Genomic DNA, 27895 nt, shown 5'->3' with positions numbered 1-27895 from the left:
CTCTCCTCCCCCTCCCGTCCGCTCCCCTCGTCCCTCTCCCCTCCCGTCCGCTCCCCTCGTCCCTCTCTCCTCCCCCTCCCGTCCGCTCCCCTCGTCCCTCTCTCCTCCCCCTCCCGTCCGCTCCCCTCGTCCCTCTCCCCTCCCATCCACTCCCCTCGTCCCTCTTCCCTCCCCTCCGTCTGCTCCCCTCGTCCCTCCAAAACACCTCCTGCGACCTCAGACTCCCCCTGCCTCGAGCCCCCCACCCCACCTGCCGTTAAACAGCAGACTCCCTGCGCTTGTCAGATCTCCCCGAGTGCCCTTCCGGCTCTGGTCCCGCGAGGGCTTTGGGCGAGGTTGCTTTTTGCCTCCCTCCTCCCTGGATCTCTGCTCTCTCCCCTCAAGGGCCTCGGCCCCTTGACCGTACGCAGAAACAAGCAAACGAGATCATGTCCCTCCGGACGTCACGCACACACACACGGCGCGCGAACCGAAATATTTCCACAAAAAAGTTTCTGAGCTTTAAACGGAAAGCGCGCGTAACGGGCCGGGCGGATGAGCAATAAGCGGCTCGCTCCCCCAGTGACGAGAACTCTGCTGACCTTCCCCCCACCCCCACAGGGCTGTTGGAGGGGCATCTGGACACGCCGGCGGCCGTGGAGACCGTGCGCCGCGCCATCCGGAACGGCTTCCTGAACATCGACGAGCGGATGCGGAGCGACTCGGCGCTGGCCGACAACGACATGGACCGCAGCGGCTCCACGGCCGTGGCCCTGCTGGTCTCGCCCACGCACGTCTACCTCATCAACTGCGGGGACTCGCGGGGCGTGCTGCAACGGGGCAGCTCCGTGCACTTCTGCACCGAGGATCACAAGCCCTGTAACCCCCGCGAGAGGGAGCGCATCCAGCGGGCCGGGGGCAGCGTCATGGTGCAGCGCGTCAACGGCTCGCTGGCCGTCTCCCGCGCCCTGGGCGACTACGACTACAAGTGCGTGGACGGCAAGGGCCCCACCGAGCAGCTGGTGTCGCCCGAGCCGGAGGTGATGGTGATCGAGCGCTCGCCGCAGGACGAGTTCGCCGTGCTGGCCTGCGACGGCATCTGGGACGTCATGACCAACGAGGAGCTGTGCGCCTTCGTCCGGTCCCGGCTCGAGATCACCGAGGACCTGGAGCTCATCTGTAACATGGTGGCGGACACCTGCCTGTACAAGGTGAGGTGGGGGGGGGGTGGGTCTCCGCGTGCCGGGCGGGCGGCCCGGGGTTCGATCCCCACCGCTGCCCGGGAGGAGTTTGCACGCTCTCCCCGGGACCGCGTAGGGTTTCCTCCCACGTTCCACGCTTGTGGGCTGCCCCCCCCAGTGTATGCCCCCTCTGTGGGTCATTGGTGCGAAACTACACATTTCACTGCTCCTGACCCATGTCCCTCTCAACCGGGGTTGGCAGACCCTCGGTTCATGGTTTTGGTCCGTGGCATAAAGAAAAGTTGGGGAACTCCTGCTCTAAACTTCTCCGATCCACGTACCTGTCTAAATAGTCCTTCGGCTTAATGCTTCTCAAATGTCGTATCTGTCTCAACCACTTCCTCTGGCAGTTGGTTCCATACCCCGACCACTCGTTGACACGTCTGAAACTTTGACAAACTTCGTCAGTTAAAAGTCTGTCCCGAGCTCATCAGGCTGGTGCTTACGCCAGTTTCTGTGGCGTGAAGCGACTGAGAGTACGAGAACCCCCCTCCCCTGGAGGGGAGGCCAGACTATCGCCGGGTTAACCCCCCAGCATTTTGCCAGTACCCGTTCTCAGCTGGGCGGGCTGGGCCAATGTGCGGTTAAATGCCTCGCTCAAGGACACAACACGCCGCCTCGGCCGGGGCTCGAACTCACGACCTTCAGATCGCTAGTCCGACGCCTTAGCCACTTGGCCATGCGCCACTACAGACGAGTAGGGGAGGGTGCAGTGACTGGCTGCGTCGCGGCCTGGTACGGAAACACCAACGCCCTTGAATGGAAAATCCTACACAAAGTAGTGGATACGGCCCAGTCCATCGCGGGTAAAGCCCTCCCCACCACTGAGCACACCCACACGGAGCATTGACACAGGAAAGCAGCATCCATCGTCAGGGACCCCCACCGCCCAGGCCGTGCTCTCTTCTCACTGCGACCATCAGGTAGAAGGTACAAGAGCTTCAGGACTCACACCACCAGGTTCAAGAACAGTTACTATCCCTCGACCATCAGGCTCCTGAACGAAAGGGGATAAATTCACTCACTTGCCCATCTATTGAGATGTTCCCACAACCAATGATCTCACTTTAAGGACTCTTTATCTCACGTTCTTGTTATTTATTGCTATTTATTTATATTTGCATTGGCACAGTTTGTTGTCTTCTGCACTCTGGTTGATCCTGTTTACAGTTACTATTCTATAGATTTGCTGAGTATGCCCGCAGGGACATTAATCTCAGGGTGGTATATGAACTTTGATGATAAAGTTTACTTTGAACTCTTTTCCTCCCAAAGAAGTGCGGTCCTGTGTTAGTGGCGTACAAACTCTTCTCCCTCCTGCCGTCTGGGAAAAGGCTCCGAAGCATTCGGGCTCTCATGACCAGACTATGTAACAGTTTCTTACCCCAAGCTATCAGACTCCTCAATACCCAGAGCCTGGACTGACACCTTACTGCCCTATTGTCCTGTGTATTATTTATTGTAATGCCTGCACTGTTTTGTGCACTTTATGCAGTCCTGGGTAGGTCTGTAGTCTAGTGTAGCTTTCTCTCTGTTGTTTTCTTACGTAGTTCAGTCTAGTTTTTGTACTGTGTCATGTAACACCATGGTCCTGAAAAACGTTGGCGTTTTGAGCGTCACAGGAAGTCATTCCTGCCTGTGGCCATCAAACTTTACAACTCCTCCCTCGGAGTGTCAGACACCCTGAGCCAATAGACTGGTGCTGGACTTATTTCCACTTGGCATGATTAACTTATTATTTAATTATTTATGGTTTTATATTGCTATATTTCTACTTTATTCTTGGTTGGTGCGGCTGCAATGAAATCCAATTTCCCTCGGGAACAATAAAGTCTGTCTGTCTGTCTACTGTACCAGCAGTTATGGTCCAAATAACATCACAAGTGACTTGACTTGACTTGAAGATTTACTTTGAACTTTGAACACTCCGGGTGGAGAAGTTGCCCCTCGGGTTCCTATTAAATCTCTCCCCTATCACCTCAAACCTGGGCCTTTGTTTTGTGATTCTCTAAACTAGGGGAAAAGATTGTGTGCAGACATACTATCTGTGTCCCTCATGGTTCTGAACACATCTATAAGGTCACCCCTCAGTCTCCTACACCCTATCTGTGTCCCTCATGTTTGTACACACCTCCATAAGGTCATCCCTCAGTCTCCTACACCCTATCTGTGTCCCTCATGGATCTACACACCTCTATAAGGTCACCCCTCAGTCTCCTACACCCTATCTGTGTCCCTCATGGTTCTGAACACATCTATAAGGTCACCCCTCAGTCTCCTACATCCTATCTGTGCCCCTCATGGTTCTGAACACATCTATAAGGTCACCCCTCAGTCTCCTACACCCTATCTGTGCCCCTCATGGTTCTACACACCTCTATAAGGTCACCCCTCAGTCTCCTACACCCTATCTGTGTCCCTCATGGTTCTGAACACATCTATAAGGTCACCCCTCAGTCTCCTACACCCTATCTGTGCCCCTCATGGTTCTACACACCTCTATAAGGTCACCCCTCAGTCTCCTATACCCTATCTGTGTCACTCATGGTTCTGAACGCATCTATAAGGTCACCCCTCAGTCTCCTACACCCTATCTGTGCCCCTCATGGTTCTGAACGCATCTATAAGGTCACCCCTCAGTCTCCTACACCCTATCTGTGCCCCTCATGGTTCTGAACGCATCTATAAGGTCACCCCTCAGTCTCCTACACCCTATCTGTGTCCCTCATGGTTCTGAACGCATCTATAAGGTCACCCCTCAGTCTCCTACACCCTATCTGTGTCCCTCATGGTTCTACACACCTCTATATGGCCACCCCTCAGTCTCCTACACCCTATCTGTGTCCCTCATTGTTCTACACTCCTGTATAAGGTCACTCCTCAGTCTCCTACGCCCTATCTATGTCCCTCATGGTTCTACACACCTCTATAAGGTCACCCCTCAGTCTCCTACACCCTATCTGTGTCCCTCATGGTTCTACACACCTCTATAAGGTCACCCCTCAGCCTCCTACACCCTATGTGTGTCCCTCATTGTTCTACACTCCTGTATAAGGTCACTCCTCAGTCTCCTACGCCCTATCTGTGTCCCTCATGTTTCTTCAGACCTCTATAAGGTCACCCCTCAGTCTCCTAACCCTATCTGTGTCCCTCATGGTTCTACACACCTCTATAAGGTCACCCCTCAGTCTCCTACACCCTATCTGTGTCCCTCATGGTTCTACACACCTCTATAAGGTCACCCCTCAGTCTACTACAATCTATCTGTGTCCATCATGGTTCTATACACCTGTATAAGGTACCCCTCAGTTTCCTACACCCTATCTGTGTCCCTCACGGTTCTATACACCTCTATAAGGTCACCCCTCAGTCTCCTACACCCTATCTGTGTCCCTCATGGTTCTTCACACCTCTGTAAGGTCACTCCTTTGTTTCCTACACCCTATCTGTGTCCCTCATGGTTCTTCACACCTCTTTAAGGTCACCCCTCAGTCACCAACACCCTATCTGTGTCCCTCATGGTTCTACACACCTCTATAAGGTCACCCCTCAGTCACCAACACCCTATCTGTGTCCCTGATTGTTCTACACACCTCTATAAGGTCACCCCTCAGTCTCCTACACCCTATCTGTCTCCCTGATGGTTCTAGACGCCTCTATAAGGTCACCCCTCAGTCACCTACACCCTATCAGTGTCCCTCATGTTTCTACACACCTCTATACCGTCACCCCTCAGTCCCCTACACCCCATCTGTGTCCCTCATGGATCTACACACCTCCATAAGGTCACCCCTCAGTCTCCTACACCCTATATGTGTCCCTCATGGATCTACACACCTCTATAAGGTCACCCCTCAGTCTCCTACACCCTATCTGTGTCCCTCATGGTTCTACACACCTCTATAAGGTCACCCCTCAGTCTCCTACACCCTATCTGTGTCCCTCATGGTTCTACACACCTCTATAAGGTCACCCCTCAGTCTCCTACACCCTATCTGTGTCCCTCATGGTGCTAGACATCTCTATAAGGTCACCGCTCAGTCTCCAACACCCAATCTGTGTCCCTCATGGTTCTACACACCTCTATAAGGTCACCCCTCAGTCTCCTACACCCTATCTGTGTCCCTCATGGTGCTAGACATCTCTATAAGGTCACCTCTCAGTCTCCTACACCCTATCTGTGTCCCTCATGGTACTTCACACCTCTATAACGTCACCCCTCAGTCTCCTACACCCTATCTGTGTCCCTCATGGTACTTCACACCTCTATAAGGTCACCCCTCAGTCTCCTACATCGTATCTGTGTCCCTCATGGTTGTACACACCTCTATAACGTCACCCCTCAGTCTCCTACACCCTATCTGTGTCCCTCATGGTTCTATCCATCTCTATAAGGTCACCCCTCAGTCTCCTACACCCTATCTGTGTCCCTCATGGTTCTACACACCTCTGTAAGGTCACCCCTCAGTCTCCTACACCCTATCTGTGTCCCTCATGGTTCTACACACCTCTGTAAGGTCACCCCTCAGTCTCCTACACCCTATCTGTGTCCCTCATGGTTCTACACACCTCTATAAGGTCACCCCTCAGTCTCCTACACCCTATCTGGGTCCCTCATGGTTCTACACACGTCTATAAGTACACCCCTCAGTCTCCTACACCCTATCTGTGTCCCTCATGGTTCTACACACGTCTATAAGTTCACCCCTCAGTCTCCTACACCCTATCTGTGTCTCTCATGGTTGTATCCATCTATATAAGGTCACCCCTCAGTCTCCTACACCCTATCTGTGTCCCTCATGTTTCTACACACCTCTATAAGGTCACCCCTCACTCTCCTACACCCTATCTGTGTCCCTCATGGTTCTACACACCTCTATAAGGTCACCCCTCAGTCTCCTACACCCTATCTGTGTCCCTCATGGTTCTACACACCTCTATAAAGTCACCCCACAGTCTCCTACACCCTATCTGGGTCCCTCATGGTTCTACACACGTCTATAAGTTCACCCCTCAGTCTCCTACACCCTATCTGTGTCCCTCATGGTTCTACACACGTCTATAAGTTCACCCCTCAGTCTCCTACACCCTATCTGTGACTCTCATGGTTGTATCCATCTATATAAGGTCACCCCTCAGTCTCCTACACCCTATCTGTGTCCCTCATGGTTCTACACACCTCTATAAGGTCACCCCTCAGTCTCCTACAATCTATCTGTGTCCCTCATGGTTCTATACTCTATAAGGTCACCCTCAGTCTTCTACACCCTATCTGTGTCCCTCATGGTTCTATACACCTGTATAAGGTCACCCCTCAGTCTCCTACACCCTATCTGTGTACCTCATGGTTCTACACACCTCTATAAGGTCACCCCTCAGTCTCCTACACCCTATCTGTGTCCCTCATGGTTCTATACACCTCTATAAGGTCACCCCTCACTCTCCTACACCCTATCTGTGTCCCTCATGGTTCTATCCATCTCTATAAGGTCACCCCTCAGTCTCCTACACCCTATCTGTGTCCCTCATGGTTCTATCCATCTCTCTAAGGACACCCCTCAGTCTCCTACACCCTATCTGTGTCTCTCATGGTTCTACACACGTCTATAAGTTCACCCCTCAGTCTGCTACACCCTATCTGTGTCCCTCATGGTTCTACACACGTCTATAAGTTCACCCCTCAGTCTCCTACACTCTATCTGTGTCTCTCATGGTTGTATCCATCTATATAAGGTCACCCCTCAGTCTCCTACACCCTATCTGTGTCCCTCATGTTTCTACACACCTCTCTAAGGTCACCCCTCAGTTTCCTACACCCTATCTGTGTCCCTCATGGTTCTACACACCTCTATAAGGTCACCCCGCAGTCTCCTACACCCCATTTGTGTCCCTCATGGTTCTACACACCTCTATAAGGTCACCCCTCACTCTCCTACACCCTATCTGTGTCCCTCATGGTTCTACACACCTCTATAAAGTCACCCCTCAGTTTCCTACACCCGATCTGTGTCCCTCATGGTTCTACACACCTCTATAAGGTCACCCCTCATTCTCCTACCCCCTATCTGTGTCCCTCATGGTACTTCACACCTCTATAAGGTCACCCCTCAGTCTCCTACACCCTATCTTTGTCCCTCATGGTTCTACACACCTCTATAAGGTCACACCTCAATCTCTTGCACCCTATCTGTGTCCCTCATGGTTCTTCACACCTCCATAAGGTCACCCCTCAGTCCCCTACACCCTATCTGTGTCCCTCATCGTTTTATACACCTCTATAAGGTCACCCCTCAGTCTCCTACACCCTATCTGTGTCCTTCATGGTTCTTCACACCTCTGTGAGGTCACTCCTTTGTTTCCTACACCCTATCTGTGTCCCCCATGGTTCTTCACACCTCTTTAAGGTCACCCCTCAGTCACCAACACCCTTTCTGTGTCCCTGATTGTTCTACACACCACTATAAGGTCACCCCTCAGTCTCCTACACCCTATCTGTGTCCCACATGGCTCTACACACCACTATAAGGTCACCCCTCAGTCTCCTACACCCTATCTGTCTCCCTGATGGTTCTAGACGCCTCTATAAGGTCACCCCTCAGTCTCCTACACCCTATCTGTGTCCCTCATGTTTCTACACACCTCTATAAGGTCACCCCTCACTCTCCTACACCCTATCTGTGTCCCTCATGGTTCTACACACCTCTATAAGGTCACCCCTCAGTCTCCTACACCCTATCTGTGTCCCTCATGGTTCTACACACCTCTATAAAGTCACCCCACAGTTTCCTACACCCTATCTGTGTCCCTCATGGTTCTACACACCTCTGTAAGGTCACCCCTCAGTCTCCTACACCCTATCTGTGTCCCTCATGGTTCTACACACCTCTATAAGGTCACCTCTCAGTCCCCTACACCCTATCTGTGTCCCTCATGGTTCTACACACCTCTATAAAGTCAACCCTCAGTCTCCTACACCCTATCTGGGTCCCTCATGGTTCTACACACGTCTATAAGTTCACCCCTCAGTCTCCTACACCCTATCTGTGTCCCTCATGGTTCTACACACGTCTATAAGTTCACCCCTCAGTCTCCTACACCCTATCTGTGACTCTCATGGTTGTATCCATCTATATAAGGTCACCCCTCAGTCTCCTACACCCTATCTGTGTCCCTCATGGTTCTACACACCTCTATAAGGTCACCCCTCAGTCTCCTATAATCTATCTGTGTCCCTCATGGTTCTATACTCTATAAGGTCACCCTCAGTCTTCTACACCCTATCTGTGTCCCTCATGGTTCTATACACCTGTATAAGGTCACCCCTCAGTCTCCTACACCCTATCTGTGTCCCTCATGGTTCTACACACCTCTATAAGGTCACCCCTCAGTCTCCTATAATCTATCTGTGTCCCTCATGGTTCTATACTCTATAAGGTCACCCTCAGTCTTCTACACCCTATCTGTGTCCCTCATGGTTCTATACACCTGTATAAGGTAACCCCTCAGTCTCCTACACCCTATCTGTGTCCCTCATGGTTCGACAATCTCTATAAGGTCACCCCTCAGTCTCCTACACCTTATCTGTGTCCCTCATGAATCTATCTATCTCTATAAAGTCACCCTTCAGTCTCCTACACCCTATCTGTGTCCCTCATGTTTCGACACACCTCTCTAAGGTCACCCCTCAGTTTCCTACACCCTATCTGTGTCCCTCATGGTTCTACACACCTCTATAAGGTCACCCCTCAGTCTCCTACACCCCATCTGTGTCCCTCATGGTTCTACACACCTCCATAAGGTCACCCCTCAGTCTCCTACACCCTATCTGTGTCCCTCATTGTTCTTCACACCTCTGTAAGGTCACCCCTTAGTCTCCTACACCCTATCTGTGTCCCTCATGGTTCTACACACCTCTATAAGTTCACCCCTCAGTCTCCTACACCCTATCTGTGTCCCTCATGGTTCTATACACCTCTATAAGGTCACCCCTCACTCTCCTACACCCTATCTGTGTCCCTCATGGTTCTACACACCTCTATAACGTCACCCCTCAGTCTCCTACACCCTATCTGTGTCCCTCATGGTTCTATCCATCTCTATAAGGTCACCCCTCAGTCTCCTACACCCTATCTGTGTCCCTCATGTTTCTACACACCTCTCTAAGGTCACCCCTCAGTTTCCTACACCCTATCTGTGTCCCTCATGGTTCTACACACCTCTATAAGGTCACCTCGCAGTCTCCTACACCCCATTTGTGTCCCTCATGGTTCTACACACCTCTATAAGGTCACCCCTCACTCTCCTACACCCTATCTGTGTCCCTCATGGTTCTACACACCTCTATAAAGTCACCCCTCAGTTTCCTACACCCGATCTGTGTCCCTCATGATTCTTCACTCCTCTGTATGGTAACCCCTCACTCTCCTACATCCTATCTGTGTCCCTCATGGTTCTTCACTCCTCTATAACGTCACCCCTCAGTCTCCTACACCCTATCTGTGTCCCTCATTGTTCTTCACACCTCTATAAGGTCACCCCTCAGTTTCCTACACCCTATCTGTGTCCCTCATGGTTCTACACACCTCTATAAAGTCACCCCTCAGTTTCCTACACCCGATCTGTGTCCCTCATGGTTCTACACACCTCTATAAGGTCACCCCTCAGTCTCCTACCCCCTATCTGTGTCCCTCATGGTACTTCACACCTCTATAAGGTCACCCCTCAGTCTCCTACACCCTATCTTTGTCCCTCATGGTTCTACACACCTCTATAAGGTCACACCTCAATCTCCTGCACCCTATCTGTGTCCCTCATGGTTCTTCACACCTCCATAAGGTCACCCCTCAGTCCCCTACACCCTATCTGTGTCCCTCATCGTTTTATACACCTCTATAAGGTCACCCCTCAGTCTCCTACACCCTATCTGTGTCCCTCATGGTTCTTCACACCTCTGTGAGGTCACTCCTTTGTTTCCTACACCCTATCTGTGTCCCCCATGGTTCTTCACACCTCTTTAAGGTCACCCCTCAGTCACCAACACCCTTTCTGTGTCCCTGATTGTTCTACACACCACTATAAGGTCACCCCTCAGTCTCCTACACCCTATCTGTGTCCCACATGGCTCTACACACCACTATAAGGTCACCCCTCAGTCTCCTACACCCTATCTGTCTCCCTGATGGTTCTAGACGCCTCTATAAGGTCACCCCTCAGTCTCCTACACCCTATCTGTGTCCCTCATAGTTCTACACACCTCTATAAGGTCACCCCTCAGTCTCCTACATCCTATCTGTGTCCCTCATGGTTCTACACACCTCTATAAGGTCACCCCTCAGTCTCCTACACCCTATCTGTGTCCCTCATGGTTCTACACACCTCTATAAGGTCACCTCTCAGTCTCCTACACCCTCTCTGTGTCCCTCATGTTTCTACACACCTCTATAAGGTCACCCCTCAGTCTACTACACCCTATCTGTGTCCCTCATGTTTCTACACACCTCTATAGGTCACCCCTCAGTCTCCTACACCCTATCTGTGTCCCTCATGGTTCTACACACCTCTATAAGGTCACCCCTCAGTCTCCTACACCCTATCTGTGTCCCTCATAGTTCTACACACCTCTATAAGGTCACCGCTCAGTCTCCTACACCCTCTCTGTGTCCCTCATGTTTCTACACACCTCTATAAGGTCACCCCTCAGTCTCTTACACCCTATCTGTGTCCCTCATGGTTCTGAACACCTCTATAAGGTCACCGCTCAGTCTCTTACACCCTATCTCTGTCTCTCATTGTACTACACACCTCTATAAGTTCACCCCTCAGTCTCCTACACCCTATCTGTGTCCCTCATGGTTCTAGACATCTCTATAAGGTCACCGCTCAGTCTCCAACACCCAATCTGTGTCCCTCATGATTCTTCACTCCTCTGTATGGTCACCCCTCTGTCTCCTACACCCTATCTGTGTCCCTCATAGTTCTAAACACCTATATAAGGTCACCTCTCAGTCTCCTACACCCTATCTGTGTCCCTCATGGTAATTCACACCTCTATAAGTTCACCCCTCAGTCTCCTACACCGTATCTGTGTCCCTCATGGTTCTACACACCTCTATAACGTCACCCCTCAGTCTCCTACACCCTATCTGTGTCCCTCATAGTTCTAAACACCAATATAAGGTCACCTCTCTGTCTCCTACACCCTATCTGTGTCCCTCATGATTCTTCACTCCTCTGTATGGTCACCCCTCAGTCTCCTACACCCTATCTGTTTCCCTCATGGTTCTACACACCTCTATAAGGTCACCCCTCAGTCTCCTACACCCTATCTGTGTCCCTCATGGTTCTACACACCTCTTTAAAGTCACCCCTCAGTCTCCTACACCGTATCTGTGTCCCTCATGGTTCTACACACCTCTATAACGTCACCCCTCAGTCTCCTACACCCTATCTGTGTCCCTCATAGTTCTAAACACCAATATAAGGTCACCTCTCTGTCTCCTACACCCTATCTGTGTCCCTCATGATTCTTCACTCCTCTGTATGGTCACCCCTCAGTCTCCTACACCCTATCTGTTTCCCTCATGGTTCTACACACCTCTATAAGGTCACCTCTCTGTCTCCTACACCCTATCTGTGTCCCTCATGATTCTTCACTCCTCTGTATGGTCACCCCTCAGTCTCCTACACCCTATCTGTTTCCCTCATGGTTCTACACACCTCTATAAGGTCACCCCTCAGTCTCCTACACCCTATCTGTGTCCCTCATGGTTCTACACACCTCTTTAAAGTCACCCCTCAGTCTCCTACACCCTATCTGTGTCCCTCATGTTTCTACAATCTCTATAATGTCACCCCTCAGTCTGCTGCACCGTATCTCTGTCTCTCATTGTTCTACACACCTCTATAATTTCACCCCTCAGTCTCCTACACCCTATCTGTGTCCCTCATGGTTATACACACCTCTATAAGGTCACCCCTCAGTCTGCTACACCCTATCTGTGTCCCTCATGGTTCTACACACCTCTATAACGTCACCCCTCAGTCTGCTACACCCTATCTGTGTCCCTCATGGATCTACACACCTCCATAAGGTCACCCCTCAGTCTCCTACACCCTATATGTGTCCCTCATGGATCTACACACCTCTATAAGGTCACCCCTCAGTCTCCTACACCCTATCGGTGTCCCTCATGGTTCTGAACACCTCTATAAGTTCACCCCTCAGTCTCCTACACCCTATCTGTGTCCCTCATGGTTCTAGACATCTCTATAAGGTCACCGCTCAGTCTCCAACACCCAATTTGTGTCCCTCATGATTCTTCACTCCTCTGTATGGTCACCCCTCTGGCTCCTACACCCTATCTGTGTCCCTCATAGTTCTAAACACCTATATAAGGTCACCTCTCAGTCTCCTACACCCTATTTGTGTCCCTCATGGTTCTATCCATCTCTATAAGGTCACCCCTCAGTCTCCTACACCCTATCTGTGTCCCTCATGGTTCTACACACCTCTATAACGTCACCCCTCAGTCTCCTACACCCTATCTGTGTCCCTCATGTTTCTACAATCTCTATAATGTCACCCCTCAGTCTGCTACACCGTATCTCTGTCTCTCATTGTTCTACACACCTCTATAATTTCACCCCTCAGTCTCCTACACCCTATCTGTGTCCCTCATGGTTCTACACACCACTATAAGGTCATCCCTCAGTCCCCTACACCCTATCTGTGTCCCTCATGGATCTACACACCTCCATAAGGTCACCCCTCAGTCTCCTACACCCTATATGTGTCCCTCATGGATCTACACACCTCTATAAGGTCACCCCTCAGTCTCCTACACCCTATCGGTGTCCCTCATGGTTCTGAACACCTCTATAAGTTCACCCCTCAGTCTCCTACACCCTATCTGTGTCCCTCATGGTTCTAGACATCTATATAAGGTCACCGCTCAGTCTCCAACACCCAATCTGCGTCCCTCATGATTCTTCACTCCTCTGTATGGTCACCCCTCTGTCTCCTACACCCTATCTGAGTCCCTCATAGTTCTAAACACCTATATAAGGTCACCTCTCAGTCTCCTACACCCTATTTGTGTCCCTCATGGTTCTATCCATCTCTATAAGGTCACCCCTCAGTCTCCTACACCCTATCTGTGTCCCTCATGGTTCTACACACCTCTATAACGTCACCCGTCAGTCTCCTACACCGTATCTGTGCCCCTCGTGGTTGTACACAGCTCTATAACGTCACCCCTCAGTCTCCTACACCCTATCTGTGTCCCTCATGGTTGTAGACACCTCTATAAGGTCACCGCTCAGTCTCCTACACCCTATCTGTGTCCCTCATGATTCTTCACTCCTCTGTATGGTAACCCCTCACTCTCCTACATCCTATCTGTGTCCCTCATGGTTCTTCACTCCTCTATAACGTCACCCCTCAGTCTCCTACACCCTATCTCTGTCTCTCATTGTTCTACACACCTCTATAATTTCACCCCTCAGTCTCCTACACCCTATCTGTGTCCCTCATGGTTCTACACACCTCTATAAGGTCACCCCTCAGTCTCCTACATCCTATCTCTGTCCCTCATGGTTCTACACACCTCTATAACGTCACCCCTCAGTCTCCTACACCGTATCTGTGCCCCTCGTGGTTGTACACACCTCTATAACGTCACCCCTCAGTCTCCTACACCCTATCTGTGTCCCTCATGGTTGTAGACACCTCTATAAGGTCACCGCTCAGTCTCCTACACCCTATCTGTGTCCCTCATGATTCTTCACTCCTCTGTATGGTAACCCCTCACTCTCCTACATCCTATCTGTGTCCCTCATGGTTCTTCACTCCTCTATAACGTCACCCCTCAGTCTCCTACACCCTATCTCTGTCTCTCATTGTTCTACACACCTCTATAATTTCACCCCTCAGTCTCCTACACCCTATCTGTGTCCCTCATTGTTCTTCACACCTCTATAAGGTCACCCCTCAGTTTCCTACACCCTATCTGTGTCCCTCATGGTTCTACACACCTCTATAAAGTCACCCCTCAGTTTCCTACACCCGATCTGTGTCCCTCATGGTTCTACACACCTCTATAAGGTCACCCCTCAGTCTCCTACCCCCTATCTGTGTCCCTCATGGTACTTCACACCTCTATAAGGTCACCCCTCAGTCTCCTACACCCTATCTTTGTCCCTCATGGTTCTACACACCTCTATAAGGTCACACCTCAATCTCCTGCACCCTATCTGTGTCCCTCATGGTTCTTCACACCTCCATAAGGTCACCCCTCAGTCCCCTACACCCTATCTGTGTCCCTCATCGTTTTATACACCTCTATAAGGTCACCCCTCAGTCTCCTACACCCTATCTGTGTCCCTCATGGTTCTTCACACCTCTGTGAGGTCACTCCTTTGTTTCCTACACCCTATCTGTGTCCCCCATGGTTCTTCACACCTCTTTAAGGTCACCCCTCAGTCACCAACACCCTTTCTGTGTCCCTGATTGTTCTACACACCACTATAAGGTCACCCCTCAGTCTCCTACACCCTATCTGTGTCCCACATGGCTCTACACACCACTATAAGGTCACCCCTCAGTCTCCTACACCCTATCTGTCTGCCTGATGGTTCTAGACGCCTCTATAAGGTCACCCCTCAGTCTCCTACACCCTATCTGTGTCCCTCATAGTTCTACACACCTCTATAAGGTCACCCCTCAGTCTCCTACACCCTATCTGTGTCCCTCATAGTTCTAAACACCAATATAAGGTCACCTCTCTGTCTCCTACACCCTATCTGTGTCCCTCATGATTCTTCACTCCTCTGTATGGTCACCCCTCAGTCTCCTACACCCTATCTGTGTCCCTCATGGTTCTATACACCTCTATAAGGTCACACCTCAGTCTCCTACACCCTATTTGTGCCCCTCATGGTTCTACACACCTCTTAAAGTGACCCCTCAGTCTCCTACACCCTATCTGTGTCCCTCATGGTTCTACACACCTCTTTAAAGTCACCCCTCAGTCTCCTACACCCTATCTGTGTCCCTCATGTTTCTACAATCTCTATAATGTCACCCCTCAGTCTGCTGCACCGTATCTCTGTCTCTCATTGTTCTACACACCTCTATAATTTCACCCCTCAGTCTCCTACACCCTATCTGTGTCCCTCATGGATCTACACACCTCCATAAGGTCACCCCTCAGTCTCCTACACCCTATATGTGTCCCTCATGGATCTACACACCTCTATAAGGTCACCCCTCAGTCTCCTACACCCTATCGATGTCCCTCATGGTTCTGAACACCTCTATAAGTTCACCCCTCAGTCTCCTACACCCTATCTGTGTCCCTCATGGTTCTAGACATCTCTATAAGGTCACCGTTCAGTCTCCAACACCCAATCTGTGTCCCTCATGATTCTTCACTCCTCTGTATGGTCACCCCTCTGGCTCCTACACCCTATCTGTGTCCCTCATAGTTCTAAACACCTATATAAGGTCACCTCTCAGTCTCCTACACCCTATTTGTGTCCCTCATGGTTCTATCCATCTCTATAAGGTCACCCCTCAGTCTCCTACACCCTATCTGTGTCCCTCATGGTTCTACACACCTCTATAACGGCACCCCTCAGTCTCCTACACCCTATCTGTGTCCCTCATGTTTCTACAATCTCTATAATGTCACCCCTCAGTCTGCTACACCGTATCTCTGTCTCTCATTGTTCTACACACCTCTATAATTTCACCCCTCAGTCTCCTACACCCTATCTGTGTCCCTCATGGTTCTACACACCTCTATAAGGTCATCCCTCAGTCCCCTACACCCTATCTGTGTCCCTCATGGATCTACACACCTCCATAAGGTCACCCCTCAGTCTCCTACACCCTATATGTGTCCCTCATGGATCGACACACCTCTATAAGGTCACCCCTCAGTCTCCTACACCCTATCGGTGTCCCTCATGGTTCTGAACACCTCTATAAGTTCACCCCTCAGTCTCCTACACCCTATCTGTGTCCCTCATGGTTCTAGACATCTATATAAGGTCACCGCTCAGTCTCCAACACCCAATCTGCGTCCCTCATGATTCTTCACTCCTCTGTATGGTCACCCCTCTGTCTCCTACACCCTATCTGAGTCCCTCATAGTTCTAAACACCTATATAAGGTCACCTCTCAGTCTCCTACACCCTATTTGTGTCCCTCATGGTTCTATCCATCTCTATAAGGTCACCCCTCAGTCTCCTACACCCTATCTGTGTCCCTCATGGTTCTACACACCTCTATAACGTCACCCGTCAGTCTCCTACACCGTATCTGTGCCCCTCGTGGTTGTACACAGCTCTATAACGTCACCCCTCAGTCTCCTACACCCTATCTGTGTCCCTCATGGTTGTAGACACCTCTATAAGGTCACCGCTCAGTCTCCTACACCCTATCTGTGTCCCTCATGATTCTTCACTCCTCTGTATGGTAACCCCTCACTCTCCTACATCCTATCTGTGTCCCTCATGGTTCTTCACTCCTCTATAACGTCACCCCTCAGTCTCCTACACCCTATCTCTGTCTCTCATGGTTCTACACACCTCTATAAGGTCACCCCTCAGTCTCCTACACCCTATCTCTGTCCCTCATGGTTCTACACACCTCTATAACGTCACCCCTCAGTCTCCTACACCGTATCTGTGCCCCTCGTGGTTGTACACACCTCTATAACGTCACCCCTCAGTCTCCTACACCCTATCTGTGTCCCTCATAGTTGTAGACACCTCTATAAGGTCACCGCTCAGTCTCCTACACCCTATCTGTGTCCCTCATGATTCTTCACTCCTCTGTATGGTAACCCCTCACTCTCCTACATCCTATCTGTGTCCCTCATGGTTCTTCACTCCTCTATAACGTCACCCCTCAGTCTCCTACACCCTATCTGTGTCCCTCATCGTTTTGCACAACTCTATATGGGTACGCCTGAGCCTCCTACACCCTATCTGTGTCCCTCATTGTTCTTCACACCTCTATAAGGTCACCCCTCAGTTTCCTACACCCTATCTGTGTCCCTCATGGTTCTACACACCTCTATAAAGTCACCCCTCAGTTTCCTACACCCGATCTGTGTCCCTCATGGTTCTACACACCTCTATAAGGTCACCCCTCAGTCTCCTACCCCCTATCTGTGTCCCTCATGGTACTTCACACCTCTATAAGGTCACCCCTCAGTCTCCTACACCCTATCTTTGTCCCTCATGGTTCTACACACCTCTATAAGGTCACACCTCAATCTCCTGCACCCTATCTGTGTCCCTCATGGTTCTTCACACCTCCATAAGGTCACCCCTCAGTCCCCTACACCCTATCTGTGTCCCTCATCGTTTTATACACCTCTATAAGGTCACCCCTCAGTCTCCTACACCCTATCTGTGTCCCTCATGGTTCTTCACACCTCTGTGAGGTCACTCCTTTGTTTCCTACACCCTATCTGTGTCCCCCATGGTTCTTCACACCTCTTTAAGGTCACCCCTCAGTCACCAACACCCTTTCTGTGTCCCTGATTGTTCTACACACCACTATAAGGTCACCCCTCAGTCTCCTACACCCTATCTGTGTCCCACATGGCTCTACACACCACTATAAGGTCACCCCTCAGTCTCCTACACCCTATCTGTCTCCCTGATGGTTCTAGACGCCTCTATAAGGTCACCCCTCAGTCTCCTACACCCTATCTGTGTCCCTCATAGTTCTACACACCTCTATAAGGTCACCCCTCAGTCTCCTACACCCTATCTGTGTCCCTCATAGTTCTAAACACCAATATAAGGTCACCTCTCTGTCTCCTACACCCTATCTGTGTCCCTCATGATTCTTCACTCCTCTGTATGGTCACCCCTCAGTCTCCTACACCCTATCTGTGTCCCTCATGGTTCTATACACCTCTATAAGGTCACACCTCAGTCTCCTACACCCTATTTGTGCCCCTCATGGTTCTACACACCTCTTAAAGTGACCCCTCAGTCTCCTACACCCTATCTGTGTCCCTCATGGTTGTAGACACCTCTATAAGCTCACCCCTCAGTCTCCTTCACCCTATCTCTGTCCCTCATCGTTCTGCACACCTCTGTAAGGTCCCCCACAGTCGCCTACACCCTATCTGTTTCCCTCATGGTTCTACACACCTCTATAAGGTCACCCCTCAGTCTCCTACACCCTATCTGTGTCCCTCATGGTTCTACACACCTCTTTAAAGTCACCCCTCAGTCTCCTACACCCTATCTGTGTCCCTCATGTTTCTACAATCTCTATAATGTCACCCCTCAGTCTGCTGAACCGTATCTCTGTCTCTCATTGTTCTACACACCTCTATAATTTCACCCCTCAGTCTCCTACACCCTATCTGTGTCCCTCATGGATCTACACACCTCCATAAGGTCACCCCTCAGTCTCCTACACCCTATCGGTGTCCCTCATGGTTCTGAACACCTCTATAAGGTCACCGCTCAGTCTCCTACACCCAATCTGTGTCCCTCATGATTCTTCACTCCTCTGTATGGTCCCCCTCTGGCTCCTACACCCTATCTGTGTCCCTCATAGTTCTAAACACCTATATAAGGTCACCTCTCAGTCTCCTACACCCTATCTGTGTCCCTCATGTTTCTACAATCTCTATAATGTCACCCCTCAGTCTGCTACACCGTATCTCTGTCTCTCATGGTTCTACACACCTCTATAATTTCACCCCTCAGTCTCCTACACCCTATCTGTGTCCCTCATGGTTATACACACCTCTATAAGGTCATCCCTCAGTCCCCTACACCCTATCTGTGTCCCTCATGGATCTACACACCTCCATAAGGTCACCCCTCAGTCTCCTACACCCTATATGTGTCCCTCATGGATCTACACACCTCTATAAGGTCACCCCTCAGTCTCCTACACCCTATCGGTGTCCCTCATGGTTCTGAACACCTCTATAAGTTCACCCCTCAGTCTCCTACACCCTATCTGTGTCCCTCATGGTTCTAGACATCTATATAAGGTCACCGCTCAGTCTCCAACACCCAATCTGCGTCCCTCATGATTCTTCACTCCTCTGTATGGTCACCCCTCTGTCTCCTACACCCTATCTGAGTCCCTCATAGTTCTAAACACCTATATAAGGTCACCTCTCAGTCTCCTACACCCTATTTGTGTCCCTCATGGTTCTATCCATCTCTATAAGGTCACCCCTCAGTCTCCTACACCCTATATGTGTCCCTCATGGTTCTACACACCTCTATAACGTCACCCGTCAGTCTCCTACACCGTATCTGTGCCCCTCGTGGTTGTACACAGCTCTATAACGTCACCCCTCAGTCTCCTACACCCTATCTGTGTCCCTCATGGTTGTAGACACCTCTATAAGGTCACCGCTCAGTCTCCTACACCGTATCTGTGTCCCTCATGATTCTTCACTCCTCTGTATGGTAACCCCTCACTCTCCTACATCCTATCTGTGTCCCTCATGGTTCTTCACTCCTCTATAACGTCACCCCTCAGTCTCCTACACCCTATCTCTGTCTCTCATTGTTCTACACACCTCTATAATTTCACCCCTCAGTCTCCTACACCCTATCTGTGTCCCTCATGGTTCTACACACCTCTATAAGGTCACCCCTCAGTCTCCTACACCCTATCTCTGTCCCTCATGGTTCTACACACCTCTATAACGTCACCCCTCAGTCTCCTACACCGTATCTGTGCCCCTCGTGGTTGTACACACCTCTATAACGTCACCCCTCAGTCTCCTACACCCTATCTGTGTCCCTCATGGTTGTAGACACCTCTATAAGGTCACCGCTCAGTCTCCTACACCCTATCTGTGTCCCTCATGATTCTTCACTCCTCTGTATGGTAACCCCTCACTCTCCTACATCCTATCTGTGTCCCTCATGGTTCTTCACTCCTCTATAACGTCACCCCTCAGTCTCCTACACCCTATCTGTGTCCCTCATCGTTTTGCACAACTCTATATGGGTACCCCTGAGCCTCCTACACCCTATCTGTGTCCCTCATTGTTCTTCACACCTCTATAAGGTCACCCCTCAGTTTCCTACACCCTATCTGTGTCCCTCATGGTTCTACACACCTCTATAAAGTCACCCCTCAGTTTCCTACACCCGATCTGTGTCCCTCATGGTTCTACACACCTCTATAAGGTCACCCCTCAGTCTCCTACCCCCTATCTGTGTCCCTCATGGTACTTCACACCTCTATAAGGTCACCCCTCAGTCTCCTACACCCTATCTTTGTCCCTCATGGTTCTACACACCTCTATAAGGTCACACCTCAATCTCCTGCACCCTATCTGTGTCCCTCATGGTTCTTCACACCTCCATAAGGTCACCCCTCAGTCTCCTACACCCTATCTGTGTCCCTCATCGTTTTATACACCTCTATAAGGTCACCCCTCAGTCTCCTACACCCTATCTGTGTCCCTCATGGTTCTTCACACCTCTGTGAGGTCACTCCTTTGTTTCCTACAACCTATATGTGTCCCCCATGGTTCTTCACACCTCTTTAAGGTCACCCCTCAGTCACCAACACCCTTTCTGTGTCCCTGATTGTTCTACACACCACTATAAGGTCACCCCTCAGTCTCCTACACCCTATCTGTGTCCCACATGGCTCTACACACCACTATAAGGTCACCCCTCAGTCTCCTACACCCTATCTGTCTCCCTGATGGTTCTAGACGCCTCTATAAGGTCACCCCTCAGTCTCCTACACCCTATCTGTGTCCCTCATAGTTCTACACACCTCTATAAGGTCACCCCTCAGTCTCCTACATCCTATCTGTGTCCCTCATGGTTCTACACACCTCTATAAGGTCACCCCTCAGTCTCCTACACCCTATCTGTGTCCCTCATGGTTCTACACACCTCTATAAGGTCACCCCTCAGTCTCCTACACCCTATCTGTGTCCCTCATAGTTCTACACACCTCTATAAGGTCACCGCTCAGTCTCCTACACCCTCTCTGTGTCCCTCATGTTTCTACACACCTCTATAAGGTCACCCCTCAGTCTACTACACCCTATCTGTGTCCCTCATGTTTCTACACACCTCTATAGGTCACCCCTCAGTCTCCTACACCCTATCTGTGTCCCTCATGGTTCTACACACCTCTATAAGGTCACCCCTCAGTCTCCTACACCCTATCTGTGTCCCTCATAGTTCTACACACCTCTATAAGGTCACCGCTCAGTCTCCTACACCCTCTCTGTGTCCCTCATGTTTCTACACACCTCTATAAGGTCACCCCTCAGTCTCCTACACCCTATCTGTGTCCCTCATGGTTCTGAACACCTCTATAAGGTCACCGCTCAGTCTCTTACACCCTATCTCTGTCTCTCATTGTACTACACACCTCTATAATTTCACCCCTCAGTCTCCTACACCCTATCTGTGTCCCTCATGGTTCTACACACCTCTATAAGGTCATCCCTCAGTCCCCTACACCCTATCTGTGTCCCTCATGGATCTACACACCTCCATAAGGTCACCCCTCAGTCTCCTACACCCTATATGTGTCCCTCATGGATCTACACACCTCTATAAGGTCACCCCTCAGTCTCCTACACCCTATCTGTGTCCCTCATAGTTCTAAACACCTATATAAGGTCACCTCTCAGTCTCCTACACCCTATTTGTGTCCCTCATGGTTCTATCCATCTCTATAAAGTCACCCCTCAGTCTCCTACACCCTATCTGTGTCCCTCATGGTTCTACACACCTCTATAACGTCACCACTCAGTCTCCTACACCGTATCTGTGCCCCTCATGGTTGTACACACCTCTATAACGTCACCCCTCAGTCTCCTACACCGTATCTGTGCCCCTCATGGTTGTACACACCTCTGTAAAGTCACCCCTCAGTCTCCTACACCCTATCTGTGTCCCTCATGTTTCTACAATCTCTATAAGGTCACCCCTCAGTCTCCTACACCCTATCTGTGTCCCTCAAGGTTGTAGACACCTCTATAAGGTCACCCCTCAGTCTCCTAAACCCTATCTGTGTCCTTCATGGTTCTACACACCTCTATAAGGTCACCCCTCAGTATCCTACACCCTATCTGTGTCTCTTATGGTTCTACACACCTCTATAAGGTCATCCCTCAGTCTCCTACACCCTATCTGTGTCCCTCATGGATCTACACACCTCTATAAGGTCACCCCTCAGTATCCTACACCCTATCTGTGTCCCTTATGGTTCTACACACCTCTATAAGGTCATCCCTCAGTCTCCTACACCCTATCTGTGTCCCTCATGGATCTACACACCTCTATAAGGTCACCCCTCAGTCTCCTACACCCTATGTGTGTCCCTCATGGATCTACACACCTCTATAAGGTCACCCCTCAGTCTCCTACACCCTATCTCTGTCTCTCATTGTTCTACACATCTCTATAAGGTCACCCCTCAGTCTCCTACACCCTATCTGTGTCCCTCATTGTTCTACACACCTCTATAATTTCACCCCTCAGTCTCCTACACCCTATTTGTGTCCCTCATGGTTCTATCCATCTCTATAAGGTCACCGCTCAGTCTCCAACACCCAATCTGTGTCCCTCATGATTCTTCACTCCTCTGTATGGTCACCCCTCTGTCTCCTACACCCTATCTGTGTCCCTCATAGTTCTAAACACCTATATAATGTCACCTCTCAGTCTCCTACACCCTATTTGTGTCCCTCATGGTTCTATCCATCTCTATAAGGTCACCCCTCAGTCTCCTACACCCTATCTGTGTCCCTCATGGTTCTACACACCTCTATAACGTCACCCCTCAGTCTCCTACTCCGTATCTGTGCCCCTCATGGTTGTACACACCTCTATAACGTCACCCCTCAGTCTCCTACACCCTATCTGTTTCCCTCATGGATCTACACACCTATATAAGGTCACCCCTCAGTCTCCTACACCCTATCTGTGTCCCTCATGGTTCTACACAACTCTATATGGTCACCCCTCAGTCTCCTACACCCTATGTGTGTCCCTCATGGATCTACACACCTCTATAAGGTCACCCCTCAGTCTCCTACACCCTATCTGTGTCCCTCATGGTTGTAGACACCTCTATAAGGTCACCGCTCAGTCTCCTACCCCCTATCTGTGTCCCTCATGGTACTTCACACCTCTATAAGGTCACCCCTCAGTCTCCTACACCCTATCTTTGTCCCTCATGGTTCTACACACCTCTATAAGGTCACACCTCAATCTCCTGCACCCTATCTGTGTCCCTCATGGTTCTTCACACCTCCATAAGGTCACCCCTCAGTCTCCTACACCCTATCTGTGTCCCTCATGGTTCTTCACACCTCCATAAGGTCACCCCTCAGTCTCCTACACCCTATCTGTGTCCCTCATGGTTCTGAACACCTCTATAAGGTCACCGCTCAGTCTCTTACACCCTATCTCTGTCTCTCATTGTACTACACACCTCTATAATTTCACCCCTCAGTCTCCTACACCCTATCTGTGTCCCTCATGGTTCTACACACCTCTATAAGGTCATCCCTCAGTCCCCTACACCCTATCTGTGTCCCTCATGGATCTACACACCTCCATAAGGTCACCCCTCAGTCTCCTACACCCTATATGTGTCCCTCATGGATCTACACACCTCTATAAGGTCACCCCTCAGTCTCCTACACCCTATCTGTGTCCCTCATAGTTCTAAACACCTATATAAGGTCACCTCTCAGTCTCCTACACCCTATTTGTGTCCCTCATGGTTCTATCCATCTCTATAAAGTCACCCCTCAGTCTCCTACACCCTATCTGTGTCCCTCATGGTTCTACACACCTCTATAACGTCACCACTCAGTCTCCTACACCGTATCTGTGCCCCTCATGGTTGTACACACCTCTATAACGTCACCCCTCAGTCTCCTACACCGTATCTGTGCCCCTCATGGTTGTACACACCTCTGTAAAGTCACCCCTCAGTCTCCTACACCCTATCTGTGTCCCTCATGTTTCTACAATCTCTATAAGGTCACCCCTCAGTCTCCTACACCCTATCTGTGTCCCTCAAGGTTGTAGACACCTCTATAAGGTCACCCCTCAGTCTCCTAAACCCTATCTGTGTCCTTCATGGTTCTACACACCTCTATAAGGTCACCCCTCAGTATCCTACACCCTATCTGTGTCTCTTATGGTTCTACACACCTCTATAAGGTCATCCCTCAGTCTCCTACACCCTATCTGTGTCCCTCATGGATCTACACACCTCTATAAGGTCACCCCTCAGTATCCTACACCCTATCTGTGTCCCTTATGGTTCTACACACCTCTATAAGGTCATCCCTCAGTCTCCTACACCCTATCTGTGTCCCTCATGGATCTACACACCTCTATAAGGTCACCCCTCAGTCTCCTACACCCTATGTGTGTCCCTCATGGATCTACACACCTCTATAAGGTCACCCCTCAGTCTCCTACACCCTATCTCTGTCTCTCATTGTTCTACACATCTCTATAAGGTCACCCCTCAGTCTCCTACACCCTATCTGTGTCCCTCATTGTTCTACACACCTCTATAATTTCACCCCTCAGTCTCCTACACCCTATTTGTGTCCCTCATGGTTCTATCCATCTCTATAAGGTCACCGCTCAGTCTCCAACACCCAATCTGTGTCCCTCATGATTCTTCACTCCTCTGTATGGTCACCCCTCTGTCTCCTACACCCTATCTGTGTCCCTCATAGTTCTAAACACCTATATAATGTCACCTCTCAGTCTCCTACACCCTATTTGTGTCCCTCATGGTTCTATCCATCTCTATAAGGTCACCCCTCAGTCTCCTACACCCTATCTGTGTCCCTCATGGTTCTACACACCTCTATAACGTCACCCCTCAGTCTCCTACTCCGTATCTGTGCCCCTCATGGTTGTACACACCTCTATAACGTCACCCCTCAGTCTCCTACACCCTATCTGTTTCCCTCATGGATCTACACACCTATATAAGGTCACCCCTCAGTCTCCTACACCCTATCTGTGTCCCTCATGGTTCTACACAACTCTATATGGTCACCCCTCAGTCTCCTACACCCTATGTGTGTCCCTCATGGATCTACACACCTCTATAAGGTCACCCCTCAGTCTCCTACACCCTATCTGTGTCCCTCATGGTTGTAGACACCTCTATAAGGTCACCGCTCAGTCTCCTACACCCTATCTGTGTCCCTCATGGTTCTACACACCTCTATTAAGGGTACCCGTCTGTCTCCTACACCCTATTTGTGTCCCTCATTGTTCTTCACACCTCTGTAAGGTCCCAAATAGTCCCCTACAACCTATCTGTTTCCCACATGGTTCTACACACCTCTATAAGGTCACCCCTCAGTCTCCTACACCCTATCTGTGTCCCCCATGGTTCTACACACCTCTGTAAAGTCACCCCTCAGTCTGCTACACCCTATCTGTGTCCCTCATGTTTCTACAATCTCTATAAGGTCAACCCTCAGTCTCCTACACCCTATCTGTGTCCCTCAAGGTTGTAGACACCTCTATAAGGTCACCCCTCAGTCTCCTAAACCCTATCTGTGTCCTTCATGGTTCTACACACCTCTATAAGGTCACCCCTCAGTATCCTACACCCTATCTGTGTCCCTTATGGTTCTACACACCTCTATAAGGTCATCCCTCAGTCTCCTACACCCTATCTGTGTCCCTTATGGTTCTACCCACCTCTATAAGTTCATCCCTCAGTCTCCTACACCCTATCTGTGTCCCTCATGGATCTACACACCTCTATAAGGTCACCCCTCAGTCTCCTACACCCTATCTGTGTCCCTTATGGTTCTACACACCTCTATAAGGTCATCCCTCAGTCTCCTACACCCTATCTGTGTCCCTCATGGTTCTAGACATCTCTATAATGTCACCCCTCAGTCTCCTACACCCTATCTGTGTCCCTCATGGATCTACACACCTCTATAAGGTCACCCCTCAGTCTCCTACACCCTATGTGTGTCCCTCATGGATCTACACACCTCTATAAGGTCACCCCTCAGTCTCCTACACCCTATTGGTGTCCCTCATGGTTCTAGACATCTCTATAAGGTCACCCCTCAGTCTCCTACACCCTATATGTGTCCCTCATGGATCTACACACCTCTATAAGGTAACCCCTCAGTCTCCTACACCCTATCGGTGTCCCTCATGGTTCTAGACATCTCTATAAGGTCACCTCTCAGTCTCCAACACCCAATCTGTGTCCCTCATGATTCTTCACTCCTCTGTATGGGCACCCCTCTGTCTCCTACACCCTATCTGTGTCCCTCATAGTTCTAAACACCTATATAAGGTCACCTCTCAGTCTCCTACACCCTATTTGTGACCCTCATGGTTCTATCCATCTCTATAAGGTCACCCCTCAGCTTCCTACACCCTATCTGTGTCCCTCATGGTTCTACACACCTCTATAACGTCACCCCTCAGTCTCCTACACCGTATCTGTGCCCCTCATGGTTGTACACATCTCTGTAAAGTCACCCCTCAGTCTCCTATACCCTATCTGTGTCCCTCATGTTTCTACAATCTCTATAAGGTCACCCCTCAGTCTCCTACACCCTATCTGTGTCCCTCAAGGTTGTAGACACCTCTATAAGGTCACCCCTCAGTCTCCTAAACCCTATGTGTGTCCTTCATGGTTCTACACACCTCTATAAGGTCATCCCTCAGTCCCCTACACCCTATCTGTGTCCCTCATGGATCTACACACCTATATAAGGTCACCCCTCAGTCTCCTACACCCTATCTGTGTCCCTCATGGTTCTACACAACTCTATATGGTCACCCCTCAGTCTCCTACACCCTATCTGTGTCCCTCATTGTTCTAAACACCTCTAGAAGGTCACCGCTCAGTCCCCAACACCCTATCTGTGTCCCTCATGGTTCTTCACACCTCTGTGAGGTCACTCCTTTGTTTCCTACAACCTATCTGTGTCCCCCATGGTTCTTCACACCTCTTTAAGGTCACCCCTCAGTCACCAACACCCTTTCTGTGTCCCTGATTGTTCTACACACCACTATAAGGTCACCCCTCAGTCTCCTACACCCTATCTGTGTCCCACATGGCTCTACACACCACTATAAGGTCACCCCTCAGTCTCCTACACCCTATCTGTCTCCCTGATGGTTCTAGACGCCTCTATAAGGTCACCCCTCAGTCTCCTACACCCTATCTGTGTCCCTCATAGTTCTACACACCTCTATAAGGTCACCCCTCAGTCTCCTACATCCTATCTGTGTCCCTCATGGTTCTACACACCTCTATAAGGTCACCCCTCAGTCTCCTACACCCTACCTGTGTCCCTCATGGTTCTACACACCTCTATAAGGTCACCCCTCAGTCTCCTACACCCTATCTGTGTCCCTCATAGTTCTACACACCTCTATAAGGTCACTGCTCAGTCTCCTACACCCTCTCTGTGTCCCTCATGTTTCTACATACCTCTATAAGGTCACCCCTCAGTCTACTACACCCTATCTGTGTCCCTCATGTTTCTACACACCTCTATAGGTCACCCCTCAGTCTCCTACACCCTATCTGTGTCCCTCATGGTTCTACACACCTCTATAAGGTCACCCCTCAGTCTCCTACACCCTATCTGTGTCCCTCATAGTTC

At 50.2% G+C, this 27895-nt stretch overlaps 1 protein-coding gene across 1 annotated transcript in view; it reads left to right on the top strand.

The window, feature by feature from the left end:
- LOC140717719 (protein phosphatase 1B-like) overlaps positions 1 to 27895 on the top strand; it is a 218580-nt gene that overhangs the window by 15763 nt on the left and 174922 nt on the right. The window contains exon 3 of the mRNA XM_073031397.1: positions 601 to 1190. Within this exon, the coding sequence (XP_072887498.1) occupies positions 601 to 1190 (590 nt within the window). The remainder of the gene's footprint in view (positions 1 to 600; positions 1191 to 27895) is intronic.

This window comes from Hemitrygon akajei, chromosome 28 (assembly GCF_048418815.1).
Source record: "Hemitrygon akajei chromosome 28, sHemAka1.3, whole genome shotgun sequence".
Lineage (NCBI taxonomy): Eukaryota > Metazoa > Chordata > Chondrichthyes > Myliobatiformes > Dasyatidae > Hemitrygon > Hemitrygon akajei.
The sequence above is the reverse complement of the archived record's forward strand: the minus strand, read 5'-3'. Positions and strand labels throughout refer to the sequence as shown.